At 34.2% G+C, this 18,836-nt stretch overlaps 1 protein-coding gene across 1 annotated transcript; it reads left to right on the top strand.

The window, feature by feature from the left end:
- The first annotated feature begins 3,141 nt into the window (after positions 1-3,141).
- LOC138305923 (haloacid dehalogenase-like hydrolase domain-containing protein 2) lies at positions 3,142-18,836 on the top strand. The gene is made up of 7 exons (XM_069246213.1): positions 3,142-4,092; positions 10,176-10,384; positions 13,510-13,594; positions 15,456-15,538; positions 17,088-17,221; positions 17,481-17,544; positions 18,425-18,836. Exons 1-7 carry the CDS (start codon positions 3,932-3,934, stop codon positions 18,523-18,525), a joined length of 837 nt encoding a protein of 278 aa, XP_069102314.1. The 5' UTR covers positions 3,142-3,931; the 3' UTR covers positions 18,526-18,836.

Below are 18,836 nucleotides of genomic sequence, written 5' to 3' on the forward strand. Positions count from 1 at the left end.
CCCTGTGTTCTCATTCATGCCGATAAAAGGTTACCAGTTATACTTCAAAGTATATTTTTGAATGTCTGTGGATGATCCGATTGATAAAACAATATTCTTAAAGTGAACAGTCGGGCAAGGATGGCTAAAGTCGGTAAAATGGTGTGAATGTATATATATCCAGTATAATTTCTTATGAAATGGAAAAATAAAATCTCTTGTCAAAATCTGTCTGCGTACGAAGAAATTAATTTAAAGTATGGAAATTCTAAAACGTCCTCCCGGCTCACTATGTCCGTGGTTACATTTCCACACAGCCTCGCTTTCAATGCTTTCACCTTTTCTTTACTATAATGGTCAGAACTGGGAAACTAAGCAGAACTTGACCGTCGTATTAATATGTGAGAACTTTTGGAAGGCAAATGAACGCATTTAGACTGGTTTTCTTTGCCCGACTATTCACTTTAATATCACTGTGTTTCAAAATGGATCCGACAACATCCCATTAAAGAGTTGCATTTTGGGCCCAGTTGTTCAAAAGGCTAATCATAGTTTAATGACAGTTTTCAAATCAAGATGAAATAATTTCTGGTTATGCCAATTAAAAATTTTTTAAGATTCTTAAGAACTCCATTCTTTACTTAATTACCGAGTTAAGTGAAGATATAATTACAAATTTTGCAGTAAATGAGAAATACAAATTTCACTAATCATGTGATTAAGATAATCATCTTTTGAACAACCGAGACTTGATGTCCACAGTCTATCAAATTGACTAATCAAGCTCCATTGTGGTGTACGGTTGACAAGGATGAAATAGTTAACATAGCTCAAAAAATTTTCATGTTTGTGTCGCCTGCAATGCAAGTGCAACATAAAGTTATCATTATGTCAGTGTTGGCATTCAGGAAATGATTTCCGTGCAATAGCTTTTTTTAGTATTTATTGTCCGATTTCAACCAAATATGGAATATTGCTTTATATCAATAAGATTTGGAATAAGTTTGATTATGGTCAATATCTGTCAATATTTTCAAGAGTTATAGGACTTTAAAATTGTCAAAACAGACAAATCCATTTATTGTCCAATTTCAACCAAATTTTATATATTGTTTTATATCAATGAGATCTCGGATGAGTTCAATAATGGTCAAAAAAGAGTTACGGAACTTGATAATTCAACTATTTTCAACTGTAAATGACTATATTTTTTTATGCTGTGCAGGCAACATATCCACTTCTGTGGAATTATTTTGTATGTAGCCATTTCACCCCTCAACAATAACACATGTACTGTATTCAACCCAATAAGCGTTCGGGGCATTTAAAAAATGAAAAGGTGCTTAAGAAGACAAAGACACTGCAAACCTTTTCCGTATTTGCATATTACAGAGTTATCTACCCTTGTTGGTAGCCATTGATTGTGACATCATGTGTTTGCGAGCGTCACGTCATACTTTTCGGAGAAAATGACGTGAATTGCGCTCACAAAATAATGACGTAACAATTGATACCTACCTGCAAGGGAGCTAACTCTGTAATATGCAAAGACGGAATATAATTTTGGTTTTTATGTATGTCTGGGAAATTGAAGCCTCAAAAGTGGGAGGGGCGCATATAGGGACATGGATGCTTATTGGGTCAAATATAATATCTAATTACAATAAACAGGCTGTTTTTAGTTTAAGTATCAGGACAGCAAAACTGATGTACAAGGAGCATAAAAAGTCACCAGTGTGTGACCCCTAAATGGGATGTTGTCAGATCATCTATGAAATGGAGCGTAAAAATGATGATCTATATTTTATAAGATTAGTAATATATGTCAGTTTGTATTACCGTGACATGATCACGCCTCAATTTCTCGAAACAAACATAAAAGTAAAAAAAATTGGATAAGTTACATAAGGAAAAAAATTTTTGACTTAAGTCTGCACTTTGGTTTTGAGAAATTGGAGCCAGACTAAGTAATGATGTAACTTGAAAATTTGGGTAAAAGATTGTATGTGAAATTAGGGTTGAAAAATATAAAATGGCTCAATTAAAAAAAAAAAAACCAAACAAACAAAAAAAACCACCAAACATTTAGAAAGACATGTCAAAAGAACAACACCTATGCGTGATGCAAGAGCCCTAGAAAGTTACCATCTCGATATTTGATTTCATTATTTTTCTGGATTTTTTGTCACTTTTCATTGGTCAAAAACACGCCACGTGCTCACCGATAAAAAACTATATTGCACGATTTTTCCGGAAGTAGTTTATAGAAAAAGTGTATTGCACGGTTATTTTTAGATAACGTTATCATCTACGTTACCAAAACGCTTCGTGTTCCTGGCGCTTTGAAACAAACGCTTTGATGACCTGAGTTTGAAGCGTAACCACAAAATGTGACAGACGACGTTGATTACAAAATGTGACAGACGACGTTGATTGTTACGGTTTCTATCAAAGATGATAATGACTTCCAGCTGATGACTACAGTTTAAACTTTCAAATTTTCAACATAAACACGGTAGGAGAGTAGGAAATAATCGAGTAACATTCATTAAGCATCTGGAGCCATTGAATAGTGAATACGTTTGATATTTATTTGAAAATTTCCACCTAGACTAGTAACAACATTAGGCCGAATTAAGCTAATCGTACAGTATGTATACGATTTTTATTTTACGAAATGGAGTACTAAGCATAATAGAATGTATGTTCATGTCAATCTGAATCTTTTAATATATGTTTGGCGTCGAAGTGGATTATTTCAACGGAGAACAAACTACACATTTAATTGACTGTGTCCGACATGGAACTACAGGTATAATCGAGTACATGTACATGTATGCAATTGACAAGAACGCATGTACCGGGTGCATGTAATAAAAGCGTGAAGTGCATCAATTGATACTGTTTTCGTATGAAATCATAAGATTGTAACTGTCATAGCAAAGCAGAATTTACAATGCGATGCTTATTTAGATTTGCACTCATTTCAAAATGTAAAAAAATCCAGAAAAATAATAAAACAAATATAGCATTTTGATTTCGGTCAATACATGGTTATATCGACCACAGAAAAAATATCGACCTCGGACTACGTCCTCGGTCAATATTTTTTCTTTGGTCGATATAACCATGCATCGACCTCATCAAAGTTACCATCTATTATTTTCCTTTATGTTTCTGACATATAATGGATATACTTCAAGAGCAGCCAGCGCAATACGAGGGTGAATTTACGTCACGAAACTCACGTGAAGTGATGACGTTATAATCACAGGATGGTTGGACTAATTGACAATAAATTGTCGTAATTTGGCATCTCAAAACCCCTGTGTTAGTCCCGCCATCCGGTAATTATGATGTTGTCATTTAACATGATTTTTTGATGTCATAATCTTGGAAGGTGGAACTAATCACTGACCCACGTCATTTTGGGATCTTGAAACTCTCGTACTTATTAAAACTCTGCACAGATATTCAGAAGCAAGAAATACTGGACTCAAGGATTTGTAACTTTTCTCATTTACGTCCTTGCTGGACTTAATACTTTATATCACTATTTTCTGTAGGTATAATGCAAGTGGCAAAACTGATAATGTTACATGTACATCCTTTCTGAAAAAATAAAATAGAAAATGTTTAAAATCTTTGTAAATTTATAGTTACTTACATAGCTGTTTGATAAAGTAAATGAATAAATAAAAAAAAAGAAATAAAATGATAAAAAAAAAGAAAGAAAGAAAAATAATGTGGCCCTGACAAGATTCGAACCATCTGAATTTTCTTGAACAAAATCGAAAGTGAAAGTAGACTAATATAAAGCGCCTGAGGGATGAAGATTTGGACAAATTCAAGATGTCTGCACACGTATTCGGAGTTCTAGATCTGTTATTTGTTATTGTGAGTAAGTAGTAATGAATCTCAAAGAGGATAATATACATAGTAGCAGAGTTCGATGTTGTTTAAACATTTTATTAATTTGACTAGGGGAGTCAACTGCCGGAGATATTTGTGTACAATGGCTACGACTACAGTAAAGACTGTTTTAGTGGACCTTAGCGGCACAGTGCATGTCGACACGGATGAAATCCCCGGCTCTATAGATGCTGTAACAAGGTGGGTGACATAAATGATAGACGACGAGTCATAGCACCAGAATTTAAAGTATTACGGTTTTTTTACACACGAAACTATGATTCCCTTGATGTACAATTGTAAGTAATGCGTAGATCTGTATCACAGGTATTCATATAGTGTAGCAAGTTTTAATTGTACCACAGGAGTTTGACGTTCTGTCAATAATATATAGTAAAAATATATAAAAATACCCCTATATACTATATAAAAACTATATAGTATATTGGAATATTTTTTATATATGTGCAACTGTCCCACATACTGACCGATAACTACTGCCGGATAAACTTGTGCTTTATCCGTCAATACGAAATGCTTTATCCGTCAATACAATCACGTGAATTTGTTCCATATCTGACGGAACTTTTTCTAACTTGACCCAGAACTTGAACCTTCCGGTGAATGAAACGTCATTCAGTCCCGCTAAAACGTGACGTCACATTCATCGGAATGACGTCATTTTTACGATATCGAAAATCTCGAATGGCGGTGTCGTCTTTTTCTTGGCTCATGGCAAAGGTATGTATTGTAAAGTAATTCTTTAATGGGTATTTATTGTTTTTTGAGTATTTTCATTTTGTTTCAGTGATATATCACACTGAATAGAATTACGGATACTGTTTGTGAATGCGCTTATTTATTTCCCACGGCAGTAAAAAGGAGTACACTCTCATTCGGTTTAGTGAATGAATCTTTACCTCCGCATCAAAGAAGTGTCTCGCTTCGAACGAAACCAAGTAAATAACTGTCAATTTGCTTTCGTTTGAATGCCATAATGGTTGCAGGATAAACAGAATACACGGTTAGTATCTTACAATACAAGGTTTATTTTGGTGCTCGACACGGAAAGCCGAGATGACTCGGCAAAGCCTCGTCATCTCGGCTTTCCTAAGTCTCGCACCAAAATAAACCTTGTATTGTAAGATACTAACCATGTATTCTCTATATATATGGTATAAAACCTATTTTATATATATTATTGACAGAACGTCAAACTCCTGTGATTGTACATAAGATACGGTCGCCTTCTGGCTACATGCTAAGGGGAATTTCCCTTTAGCTCAGTCCGTAGAGCAGGGGACCAGTCAGTCCAGGGCCGCAGGTTCGAATCCGGCTGACAGGCACGTTTACTACTCTCGCCCTATTACATGTAGCTGCAATATTGTAGCTCAAAAGACTTTTAGACAGAAAATGTTGTCGTCTTTAGAGCTACAATTGGTGCCTATTACTGCTAATGGAGCAAAGTAATGGTTATACAAACCATTATTTAAAGTTATATGTGCCGTAACTGGACAAAAATTTTGACATGTTATTTTTTTCTTCATTAATTTATTGAAAACCATAAGGTTTGATGAATTTATCCGTGAAAATTATTCAAATGCATCCAGATGTCTGACAAACGTTAGTTGCAACACAGAATTTAAGTACTGTAAAATTGTTGGTTTTTATGCCTTATGTATGTTTATATGGAAACATACCTGTAGAAATCACTTTACACATGACAACCTCAACAGTCAGTGGGTTTTTTTGGTCGAATCTACAGCCGAACTTCGGCTGTTTCCCCTAGCCAAAAAATGCCTTATTTTCCCAATTTTGAAGTCATATTTCCCAATAAAAACTTATCAAAAATGACATTAATCATTTGTGTTGATAATTTGTACCAGATTTTCATTCCTTAAATTTGTAAATATATTATACATTACTTAAACAAATAATATAATTTGGGATTAGAAACAATTTTTATTTCACAAAATGAAAACAAAATCGAAATGAGCATAACTAGGTCGCTAGGTGCACCTCCAGTTCAGAGACGTTTTACAGGCATTCAAGCTGATTAAAACAATAGTTAAATGCTTTTAAGTTATTTAACAATGTTTCCAGAGTTAACTTACATTATTAGTCGTCTAATTATTATTTTTTCGGCATAAGCAAAACGATTTGGATACCATGAGCAAATGGAGTGAAGATTGGTTATTAAAAATGCACCCGGACAAATGTAAACATATGCATATTGGAAAGTCTACAAATACAAACCACCATTACAACTTAATGAATAAACAACTGCTGACTACAACAAGTGAGAAAGATATTGGAGTAACTATAGCATCAGATTTAAGCTTTGAAAACCATATCAGCAACAAAGTAAAAAAAGCCAATTCAATGTTTGGTATGTTACGTAGAACATTTCATTATATGGACACAAAGTTATTTATACCATTATACAAAACACTTGTCAGGTCCCAGCTAGATTACGCAAGTTCAATCTGGTATCCATACAAAAACAAGGAAATCGACCTGATAGAAAGTGTTCAACGACGGGCCACCAGATGCCTGCCCGGACTACAGAAATTGCCATACGAGGAAAGGCTGAAAAAACTGAAATTGCCCAGTCTATCATACCGGCGTATGCGTGGGGACATGATTGAGGTGTTCAAAATGATTTCTGGATTATATGATAAAGACTGCTGTCACTGTATAAGCTTATGGTCAGATGTTGCCCCCAAACATAGTGCTAGAGGAAACTCAAAAAAACTTTACCCCCAACATTCAACATCAACACTGAGGAAAAACTATTTTACTGTGCGAACTGTCAGAATTTGGAACTCTCTTCCAGAATCTGTTATATCATCATCTAATATAAACTGTTTTAAAAATAATTTAGACAAATTCTGGGAAAACCAAGACCTACTCTATAATTATAGAGCAGAGTTGTCATTATAACTGTGTTAACAATATAAACATGAACACCTTGAAATTATCAACATGGAAATCGAACATTTCTTAAAAACTTAACTAACGAAACTTTATAGAATATTACCTGCAATGCTACATGTACATTATATACTGTATCATGTATGTATTTATTGTATGATTATGAGTCCAGTGTAGAGGACCTCAATCCTGTACTGGAAAATAAACTTAACTTAACTTAACTTATGAAGTAGTTTTTCTGTGTAAAAACGATCTCTGTTCAAGGTAGGAAGTAGCACTTGGGATCTAATAATGGAGCCGGAATCCTGTTTCCGGAATTCAGGAATTTAGAAAAAAGATAATAGAGAAACAAACAAAAAAAGTTTTAAAAATGCAGAAAGTGTTGCAAATTAATTGTTTTATTTTTCTTCTAATAATAGAAGGAAAACATATTGTGAAATAGATTTAGAAATGCTTTTTAGATAATTCTAAAAAAAAATATTTTTAATTTTCTAGTAAGTACAGTACAGCGATAAAAAAAAGAAGATTTTTTGGGGGGCAAGTACAGGAATTTAATTTTGAGCAATTGCAAGTGATTTATTTGGCTCTACTTGCATGGGACAAGTGATTTTGAAAACTTTTTACACCCCGGAATTTTTTCCCCAATTTCTTCCAAATTCCGAGTTATTTTCCCAATTGAAAAGGCATGGGCTGTTGAAAATAGTAAGTGAAAAAAACACTGACATTATACAAATGCTAAATGAAATTGTAGACCACGATTTGGCTTAATGGTCCGACCGTATGTACTCATTTCACTTCATTATAGATGTACATATAATGATTTTTGGCAGTACTGCCAAAAATCATTTTCAGCTCATATGTACTCGTAAAATTAAAACGTAAGTATTGAAAATACTGTAATTCTCAAAATATTGGTAACTTTTGGTAATAAATAACATATCAAAAGCTCATCTTGATTCTTAAGTATGAAAAATATGGCACATATAACTTTAAATGTTTGCATGCATTTTATCATACTTGTTTTATATCGGTTACCTACTAGGCAATAAAACTGAAACATATAAAATATCAGATTATCAGCGAGACATTTTGTTTTACATATACACATATGAAGACCTCTCCACAGTGAATTTATACAGCAAGTCTACAAAGTATGAATTTGACGTTTTGTGAGCGGTACGGTTGATATAAAGAATGGAAGTTATGTTTATTTTCGACAAAAATAATATATAAATACTTGTATATGCACAAAATAATTGGACACCTACAAAAAAAGTATAGAAAATTGTGCCCGATTGATTTCTGGAGGCACTGCTCCACTAGGACACATAGGGACCAATTCGTACCCGGCCGAAAGGTATAGTAGGCAGTCGGGTACGTATATTCGTTCTATATTACATATAGTATATATATGCATGTATATTTATGCTATATATTATTGTAGACAGAACGTCCAGCTGATGTGGTTGGATTCACAAGGTATAATACAAAATGTATTACAATGTTTTTCTTTATTTCACTTGTAATGTAATAATACAGATTAATATGGATCTACCATTACATTTGTACATGTATATATATTTAACTAAATTTTGTGTGAACAAGTGGTGTTATGGTTGAGTTACTCGCCTCTCACCTAGCTAGCCAGGACTTGATCACTGCTAGCACAGACATACCGTTTACATGTGAGATTATTTTGTGTGTATCACTGGCGGTAAGAAATCATGAAAATGTATTGCTGCAAATATGTTTCAAATATAGGTTCAGTAGAACAAAATAAGCCTCAATTGTGAAATAAGACCATTGTGATAAACTCGTTATGAGAACCCCAAATACAGTTGAAAAAAAATTGCAATATTGTAAAAAGAGCGGGCCGGTGTGGTTTGTACATACATTAAGTATTATTAAATATTTTTTTATTATGGCTATTTTCAGAGGGAACTTTCTTCTACAGTGTTGTCTGGCGAGGTATACATGTAGTCCCCGAGTCGAAGACGAGAGGAATATACCTCGCCAGACAACACTATAGGAGAACTGTTCCCGAGGGAAAGGGCCATAATAGATTTAGTACGTCACATACATTCATTATGACGTCATATATTTAGTCGCGTGCTCATTCCTGGGGGACTATACTCTAGTATAGTTCCCGTAGTCAGGTATAGTCTCCCGTAGCGAAGAAGGACAGGGAACTGTTGCAAAATAGACCATGGCTGTTATCCAATCGCATTCCTAGTAATTATCATGTGATAATTCAACGATGACGGCCCACGATCATAAAACACTGTATGGTCTCTGTCACTCAGCTGATGGAGCATGCTTCTTTGTTTCATTCGTACAGCCGTAGTTTTTACACTGGAGACCCAGGTTCAACAGAAATCATATGTGTGTTTTTCTACACAATTAATTATTATTAATGGATTATGGAGAGGTAGGACTGAATGATGTTGATTTACATGTAGGTTACACACACACACACACACACACACACACACACACATACATACATATTCCATCTTTGCATGTAACAGAGTTATCTCCCTTGCAGACAGGTATCCATTGTGACGTCATTAGTTTGTGAAGTACATGTTGTTTTCTCTGAAAAGAATGATGTTACACTCACAAGGGCAGATAACTCTGCAATATGCAAATAAATAAACATTTCAAAGATGTGAAAAGGAGTTTTAATTGTAACAGGAGAGGAGACAATAGCAGCCAGACAGGGATTTAAACACTAGCCCAATGCTCTACAACTAAGCTACATGTACCTTATCACCAATGATTGACCCAGTCCAAGGCTACATAATGTTAAAATTTCCAACTCAGAGTTTTATTTTACCTTTTCAATTGTTTGTGGATTTTTTTTCAGGCTGTTCCAGTCGGATGTTAAAGTGCATAGTCGGGCAATGAAAACAAGTATAATTGCATTCATTGGCCTTCCAAAAGTCCTTACATATCAAAATGACGATCAAATTGTGCTTACTTTCTCCAGTTTGGACCATTGAAATTATGGAAAGCCCCATATAAATTTTACACTGTTCTAAAAATAATTTCTGAAAGCGAGGCTGCATGAGAATGTCAACACGGATATAGGCAGCCGGGAGGACGTTTTAGGATTCCTTTACTATAAACTTATTTCTTCGAGTGCAGAGCGATGTTTGACAGGATATTTTATTTTTCTATTTCATAAGAAATTATACTGAATATATTAACACCATTTAAACGGACTTAAGCCTTCCTTTGCCCGACTATTCACTTTAATATAAATTTGTTCCAAACAAGAAGAAGGCAACACAATGTCTGCTGAACAAACTGAAATCTTGATTTTTTTTTCAAATTTTATTAATTTTCAGGCTGGTCCATGCAGGCCTTAATGTTAAATTTGTCACGAACACCACTAAGGAGTCTAAGAAATGTCTAGTGGACAGACTGACCAATATTGGCTTCAGTGCCCAGCCATCTCAGGTCTTCACCTCACTCACAGCGGCCAGACAGCTGGTAGAAAAATTGGGGGTACGTCCATTCCTGATGTTAGATCAACGAGCACTCGTGGACTTTGAAGGTACTGTACAAAAAAGGGCAAAGTAGAGTTCAATAAATCTGAATTAAGTCTATGTATGAAACCATGAACTACCTAACACATTGTTTTTAGTGAAACAGTAAACTTTTTTCTGTTATTAAACAATTGCCCATTCGAAAGATAATATTTAGCCACAACGCTATAATGCCCACTGTCGAAGCATACAAAACATTGAAAAAACAAAGTCACATGCAGTACCAGAAACTTTAGGATCATATCAGACAAGTGTCCTTGCTGTTGCGGACCTTCAATTTTTGGATTTTTTTCTGTTATCATGGAAACTCAAGTCCAAAATACCAAATTACAGTTTCTTTTTGTTACCTGCTCAGTGCTCACATATATTTAAAATTATACTTGAATAATTTTTACTTTGACCTTGATGTATGTGGGTTTTATTTCAACTGCGGTGCGCAGGGGATAATGCCACGCTTTGCAGCTCCTAGTTTTATTTTACCTTTTTTTGTTGTTTTTTTTGTTTTGGTGTAAACTTTCTAAGATTTTGTATGTCAAATATAAGTTTAACATCCTATTAATAGCTAGGGTTATTAACTTATTTACGGATATGTCAGTTTTAGAGTGTTGAGGAAAGCTGGAGTACGAGAAAAACACCGACCATCGGTCACTACCTACCAACTGCCCTCATGGAACTCAAACTCACAACCCAGAGGTGTTTGCCTTATGATATGTCTGACATTTTAACCACAAAGCCCCAAATAAAATTTTGTGTATTATACATTTCTTTTTACCATATACCTGCTGTAACTTCAGCCATTTCCTGACAGGTCTAGTCCCATCCAAACCTAGTGTTACTGTACTTCACCGCAAATAAGACCCCAACCCAGAGAAGAAATGAAGGTCAAAAGTGGTCAGATGGGTCTTATTTGCAGACAACCTGCCTGACAACATTGATCTAGTAATGTAGCTTATATGTAAATTTCTTGGTATCATATTCACCTGAGCCAATATCCCTGAAGATGTAGAACAGTCCAACCCTGATGTCACTAATGTATCATACAAGTCCATGTATTTCAGATCACAGACAGATGATTTTCTAGCATTTAAAGAACATGGCGATTTACATACATTTATATTATAAATGGTCCATTTAGGCTGCAGAATCCTTTCTTATCAATTCATGTTAAATTCATCCTTGATACTCCAGGGGTTTCGGTCACTTACGATCTCTACACCCCTGGACTATCATAGTATAACTGAAGGCAGCTCAGGGGAACGAATCTGAACCAATCGCAGACCTGCAAAAAATTCATTGAAGACTACAGAGAGAGAAACACCCAAGTTCTGTTCTGTAGCCTCCAGTTTTACTATGAGACAGTCCAGGAATGTAGAGATTGTATTTGATCAGAACCTTTGAAGCATAGAGGATGTGTCCAACCCTGATGTCGCTAATGTATTTTCCTTTTTTGTACCCTATTTTCCTGTTATAACCTCAGTCATTATCCATACAGATGTAGACCTATCCAGCTCTGATGTCAGCAATGTATTTTACATTTGTTTGTATCCTTTTTAATATAACGCGACTAGCGTTTGTATTAATGCTATCCGGTTTACCATGATGTGTAGGACTGAGTAAGACTTGCCCTACAATGACATCTAGTGGTGACCTCGTAAACCATTCATTCATAAACTTCCATTCATAAAATCCCTATTTATTGAATGATATATTCCTTTTGACCAATCAAAATGTTGCATTCCCTTTACTGCAGTATGCAGTCATGCGAAGCTTGCCTTATGATTGGATGAATTCACACAGCCTCTGTAGAATATACACACACATACTCCCTAACTGTGTCTACATGTGTATACATGTACATACAATCTACATCTGGTTGTGACTCCTCTGTCCAACTTACATAAACTGTTAATGATAATACAAATTGGAATTACTATATAAGACTTATAGACCTCAGAGTTAAAAAGTAAACAGTTCAGAGCTACTTTCTGTGTACATTATAATAATTCTTTAAAATGATTATTTGATAAGGCTGCTCTCATGTGTGCATGGTTTTACCTACATCATAAGTGTGCAACACGAGTCAAGAGTGTAGGACAAAAATTCCTTTTTTTATTGAATATAAGACTTAAATGATTTCTTTACTTTGAAATTGTTTATTTTATAAGTAGGGATTTTTAATTAAGAAGAATGTCAAACAATATTCCTGCGGACCAATTAAAATGTGGCATTCCTATTACTACATTTGTGTGTATGCAGTCATGGGTAACCTGCTTTCTCATTGGTGGAATTCACACAGCCTCTGTGTAGAATATGCAAACACCTACTCTACATGTGTACACACTCCTCTGTCCAACTTACATAAACACTGTTAATGACAATACAATTTGGATTTACTTAAGGCTTACAGATCTTAGAGTTAAAAGTAAACTAATCTGAGTTTCTTTCTGTGTACATTATAGTTATGTTTTTTAAATGATTATTGATAAGGCTGCCCTCGTGTATGCATGGTTTCACTATACATACATAACTGTGCAAAACAAGAGTCAAGACTGTAGGACAAAAACTCATTTTTACTGAATTTAAGACTTAAGTGCTTTCTTTATTTTTAAATTGTTTAATTTATGTAGGAATTTTAATTAAGAAGAATGACAAACAAAATATATACATTAGTTGAATATTCTTGAAATAACTGATATCAAAGTCGGTCACCCGACCACCAGACATTAGACTGCTGATATATAGATATGCAAAGCCTTCAATTAAACTTAATTTTTCAGGACCTACAGTATCTGTTTTCTGAGGAATGGGGTATCTGCCTAGCAGCTTTATGTTTTTATATGGATTGGTCAAATATTCATCATTGAAATTTTTGTTCACAAAACCAGAGTGGTGTATCAAATGTCATATAATCAACAGGACTTGATGGCAGTACTGAACTCATCAAATTCATTTAATTTCATTCTAATTTTTCTGTATCTGCTGTGTTGTATTTGCGTACTTTGAGAACTTTGATTACCTGTTGTATCTGCTGTTTTCCCTAAAAATGTAGACCAGTCCAACCCTGATATCAGGAATGTATTTTACATTTTGTTTGTATCCTTTTAACCTGCTATACCAACTGTTTCTCCTACAGGTCTAGACCAGTCTAATCCTGATGCTGTTCTTATAGGTCTGGCGCCTGATAATTTCAACTATGAAACAATGAATAAGGCATTCAGGTAAGTAGATGTGTGTAAGGAAAGTTATTTGGTTATTTTTGTGTAAATCTGACTATTATAAAATGCATGTTTATATATGTTATCCCCTATCTGTCAGTCTGGCTGGATGTCATCAAATTTTCCTTTTAACTCAACCCAACATTTCATAATGAACTGTTCATGCCCTGAATTTAGGAGAGTCTAAATGTGTCTTTAGGGATACATAAATTAAGAAGCTTCTTCTAAAAAGAGACTCATTGATATTTGGCTATATATAGTATGCTGGGTTATCAGGTTTAATCAAATAAATAATCTTAACATGTATTCAAGGTCATAGGGGTAAATGTGGTTGAAATCTTCAAACCTATTATAATATTCTGTCAGTAACTTGTAAGCCCCATAAATTGGATCTGTTTCATGATAAGATGTAAGCTAATCAACATTTCTTTATTGGGATGATCTGTCTGTTTATACAAGGGCATACAAGTAAGTTAAGCTTATATTAAAGATTTAGACAATTTCTTGTCGATAACAATATAATACACTGTATTCATATAGAAACATGCTATTTGGCCTATTGGAAGATAAGAAGGAACCATCCTTGGCAAACCTTGAAAAGGGCCATTGGAAACTCTTATCTTGTCAAGGACAAAAATTGGGAGAGACATAGAAGTGTTATTTTTTAATGCAACAGCATTTGTCTCGAACGTTTTGTGTTCAGATCCGTTCAAACCAACACACTCATGTTCTTGGATTACACCCATCGTGCCCTTGGATGTCACCATGGGGTAGAATTCAGGGACCGCGAAACTTAAAGATGATGACCCACATTGTAACGTTTGAATTTTTGAAACCTTCATGTCTGATATGAACTTGGAATACTTCTTGACATAACTAATATAGTTTATCCATGTTTTTTTTATCTGAAATTATTGACTGTATTGATGCAAACACAAACATTCATTTGTCACTTTGTCACAGGAATCATATGTAGATATGCAAAACTGTTTTTATAACTATTGGTGTCCATTACCACACGATTACTATCCAAATGTTTTGTGCTATGTCCAATAACTCAATAATACATATTAATCACGCCTTGTATACAAAATGAAAAGAGTATTGAAGGGATAGAAACTTGGATCCAAGTTGAAATTGAGTTTGTTTGAGGATTCTTCATATAACCATTCACTTCCATATCATGGATCAAATTGGTCTGAAATACACCTTTTTTGAATGTATATACATTTTGTTTAGATACATAATATAAGAACATGTTTTTGTGTTATAAAATGAAACTAGTGACACCTATGTGCATGATGAGTGCTCAGTGGTGTTTGGAAATAAGTAAACCCTCTTTAGCTCACTGTGACCAAAGTAACTCTCCGGGTTAAGATTATAAGTCAACTGCTGGCATCCTCGATACTCCTGGGGTTAATACTATGACTGACTTTATATCCACCCCTGGACTATCTCAGAGTAAAACTGGAGGCAACAAGACAGAATATTCAGGTATTTTAGTCCTTTGGTGTACATCAAAACAGCCGTTTAACGGCACACTGTGGTTGGCTGTGTGGCATCGCGCGCGCTCTCTCTCTCTCCTCTCTCTCTCTCTCTCTTCTCTGTGTGTAGGCTTAAAGGAAATCTTTGCAGGCCTGTGATTGTTTGAGATATTTTTCTCTTGAGCTGACTTCAGTACGTGAGTGTCGAGGGTGCCTGCTGGTGACGATGTAAGAAACAAACATTGTTTGACTCTCTTAGTTTATTTATCCAGATGATGTTTTCCAGAATTATTGTCCCCATCTCATGCTGTAGACGATAGAAGAAAATGAAAATTATTTATTCGAGTTTTGTTTGAACACTGTTATTTATTAACCCACAGACTCATTTTAGATGGCGCCACCCTAATAGCTATTCACAAGGCAAGGTATTACAAGCGGAAAGACGGCCTTGCCTTGGGTCCTGGTAGGTGATTCTATATAAACAATCCATTGTTTATATATCTTATTCACACATTATTGATAGTTTTATGAACATCATGGGATACCTTTTTCGCACATGAAGCAGTTAAGCAGAAGTAAACTAATGGCTGGCTTTGACCGTACAATGTAAATGATTTTATCAAACCAAAATTGTCTTTCATTTGCTTCTAAACGCAAATGGTGGCTGTAGAATATTTCGCATCTTTGTCATACTTTTGTATAGAGGTACATGTACATTTTCAAAACTTCAAAAAATATGTACCGCTATTCTACTAAGTCATTTGCAAGGAGAAACGTGACAATGTGGAATTCAAACCATTTTCAAAATATATAACCTCGCCTAAAATGTAACAGCTTTAATTGTTGTTCTTCTGAAACAGTCCTTTTGACACGAATATAGTTCCAAATTAGATCGATTTGCTATTAACTATTTAGTATATTAACACTAGAGTCCTATTTTATGCCAAGTTTGATCCACACATATAGTTTTATAGAGAAAACTCACTTTATATGTATAGCAGTTCAACGCAATACGTTCGGGTGAATTTAAATAGCACACATATACATAGCAGATTGGTTTACATTTACCAATGCAAAAATACATTAATTTTTGTGTAGCCCCGAATCAGTGTAACACATACATTTGTTTTTTTTTTTTACTTTTAATGTATTTTTACTAGCTGATCCGCGTGATTTGCTGAAAAATATCAGTTTTTGAATCCCATATATGAATATTGACTGATTTATAAATATTCCCTTCAAAATAATCCTTGTGGTCAACTTTATATACTGATCAGATAAATGTGATAACTATTTCCATTAAAACAATTATATTATTAATTATATTCAATTATTTAAAACTGCCAATATCAAAATAACCTTACGTTTATACTGTAGATGGTAATCCTTGTTTCTTGATGAAGCACTCGAGATGAAATATAATCAACGAATTTTCTGGTTATTGCATTTCTGTCCTGATACTTATACATTTATTTCAATCTTGAATTCCTGCTTAGTAGTTTAGTTCCACACACACCGGTGCTCACATTAATATTTATACAACAATTAGAATTGAAATTCAACGCAGTTATAGTCCAACAAGTGCAGATGCACGTAATATTATGTTTTTGGATTGATATTTAAAAAAGTATTGCCACCAAAACGAAATTTTCACTGTTAACGCTGTTTTCTGATTGGTCAGTATTGAGTGCAAATATAAAAACTTAATAAACACCAATAACACATTTTTTCACCATAAAACTTAATATTTTACTGAGAAAATTGCAATAAATAATATACTATATATATCCATGAAAGGTATATTTCACCTTATTTGAAACTGGTCTTGAGTGTTAAAAATATCTCCCCAAAAGAGCTGTTACAGTACTTGCAATTTCATCTTCTTGTTCCATTGTTAAAAAATACAAAGTTCCATGTCAGGTTAGATTCGAGTATCGTGACCACACATACAACCCTACCGGTAGCTTTACAGTCTGTTCCTCACCCCTTATTATTCCTGCTGTAATATCCAGGTCCATTTGTAACTGCGCTGGAATATGCTACTGACACCAAGGCCAAAGTAGTTGGAAAACCTGAGAAGTCGTTTTTCCTGTCAGCCATTGAAGAGTTTGAATGTCGGCCAGAAGAATGTGTCATGATAGGGGATGTAAGTGAAGATAAGATTTATTCAAATCTCAAAATACAATTTAAGACGATTTTATTTCAATTATCTTCCAAACTGTCAGTCGTCCATTTACATATTTTATCTGTATTTGAGAAATCATATTTCTTTTCTGCACAACTGTCTGTTTGGTGTCCATTCACATTTTGTTTTTTGATTTAAATGATGTTTTCACTGTTACTCGTTTGTTCCTTAAATGACCATAACTCTTGAGGAAACTAAAATAAAACGATTATCATCACAGGATGCACGAGATGATGTTCTGGGTGCCATGACGGCGGGCATGTGCGGTGTCCTTGTAAAAACAGGTGTGTGTCTTAATGTGTATTTCTGAATATTGAATTGCCGAAAATATTGGGATGCAAGATTGAATATAAATACATCGTGGATGATAATAGAACGATGCGATGGTCTCTCTGTAAAATAGATAACATATTTCCGACCAGAAACTGCCAGTTTTATAGATTATGATGTGTCTCGGCCAGGAGGTAACTCTGTAGAACAAAAAGAGGCGTCCTCAAGGGAGTAGTTAGGGAGAAGAAGGGTAAGAACAATTGATGTTAAAAATGGGCACCATTCTAACTGAATGAGATTATAAATACAAGTTGACAAGATTAACTGTTAATAATTATCGAAAACACTTTGTATTTGAAACGAAAAATTGTATTGAATAATTGAATAAAAAATGCAAACATAAAATTACCAAACTAATGTTTTGAAATGGTATTTCCCATCAACGTTTTTACTGATAAGAGAGCTTACTTAATGAATAAGGAATTTTGACAGTAAGAACAGTAACAATGTAAACACTACATGATATTCATTACTTTACTAAGCTATGTCAATATTCCATGATTTACAGAAATTATCATCGGTTGTGATAATGTTATAAGCCAGCCTTCGTCGGCTGCTGCTAAATTTCCCGACTTTTTTTTCAAAACAAGATCGTAAAGCTTATTTTAAAATATAACTTCTTCGAATAAAAAAATTGAATAGAAATTTCTTTAACTATAAATGTTGTAGATATTAATTCGCGGAGATAAACTTTCGCGAATTCACTGCCTCGCAAAATTCACGAAAATAAATCGCACGCGAATAAAAGTTGGTAACAATAATAAAGATTATACTATGGTGTTGTTTTGCATTACTTAATTATCATTACAGAATGCGTTTGTCTTTTGTTAACAGGGAAGTACAGAGAAGGCGACGAGAATAAGATAGAACCAAAGCCTACATACACAGCAGACAATTTCTCAGCAGCGGTCGACTACATCTTACAATCATTATGAACCTTTGTTACATACTTATTATAAATATTCGTTTCTTTCGATATTGTTTAAACAGTACTTTAGGGCTTCACATCGTAAAACCAGAAAAAAATCACCAAGTATCTTTTTGTTTAGAAAGAACGACAGTAAAGTTGCCTGTTACATAATATTTCATCTCATATCGCTGATAATTATAAAAATAGAAAAATCGGGAATATGTCGATAACATTTTATAGGTATTCAATCAAATACACTTTGTAAAATAGGGATTAACGCTTATAACAGTTTTGTAATAATGATAATCTTTATTTACATCGACGATATGGGTATGT

The sequence above is a fragment of the Argopecten irradians genome, chromosome 13 (genome assembly GCF_041381155.1).
Source record: "Argopecten irradians isolate NY chromosome 13, Ai_NY, whole genome shotgun sequence".
Classification (NCBI taxonomy): domain Eukaryota; kingdom Metazoa; phylum Mollusca; class Bivalvia; order Pectinida; family Pectinidae; genus Argopecten; species Argopecten irradians.

Excerpts from the sequence above, each read along its gene's own strand:
- LOC138305923 (XM_069246213.1), top strand. The coding sequence starts at position 3,932 with ATGTTGTTTAAACATTTTATTAATTTGACTAGGGGAGTCAACTGCCGG. Across the intron at positions 4,093-10,175 it reads TCTATAGATGCTGTAACAAG|GCTGGTCCATGCAGGCCTTA; the intron begins GTGGGTGACATA and ends ATTAATTTTCAG. Across the intron at positions 17,545-18,424 it reads CGGTGTCCTTGTAAAAACAG|GGAAGTACAGAGAAGGCGAC; the intron begins GTGTGTGTCTTA and ends TTTTGTTAACAG.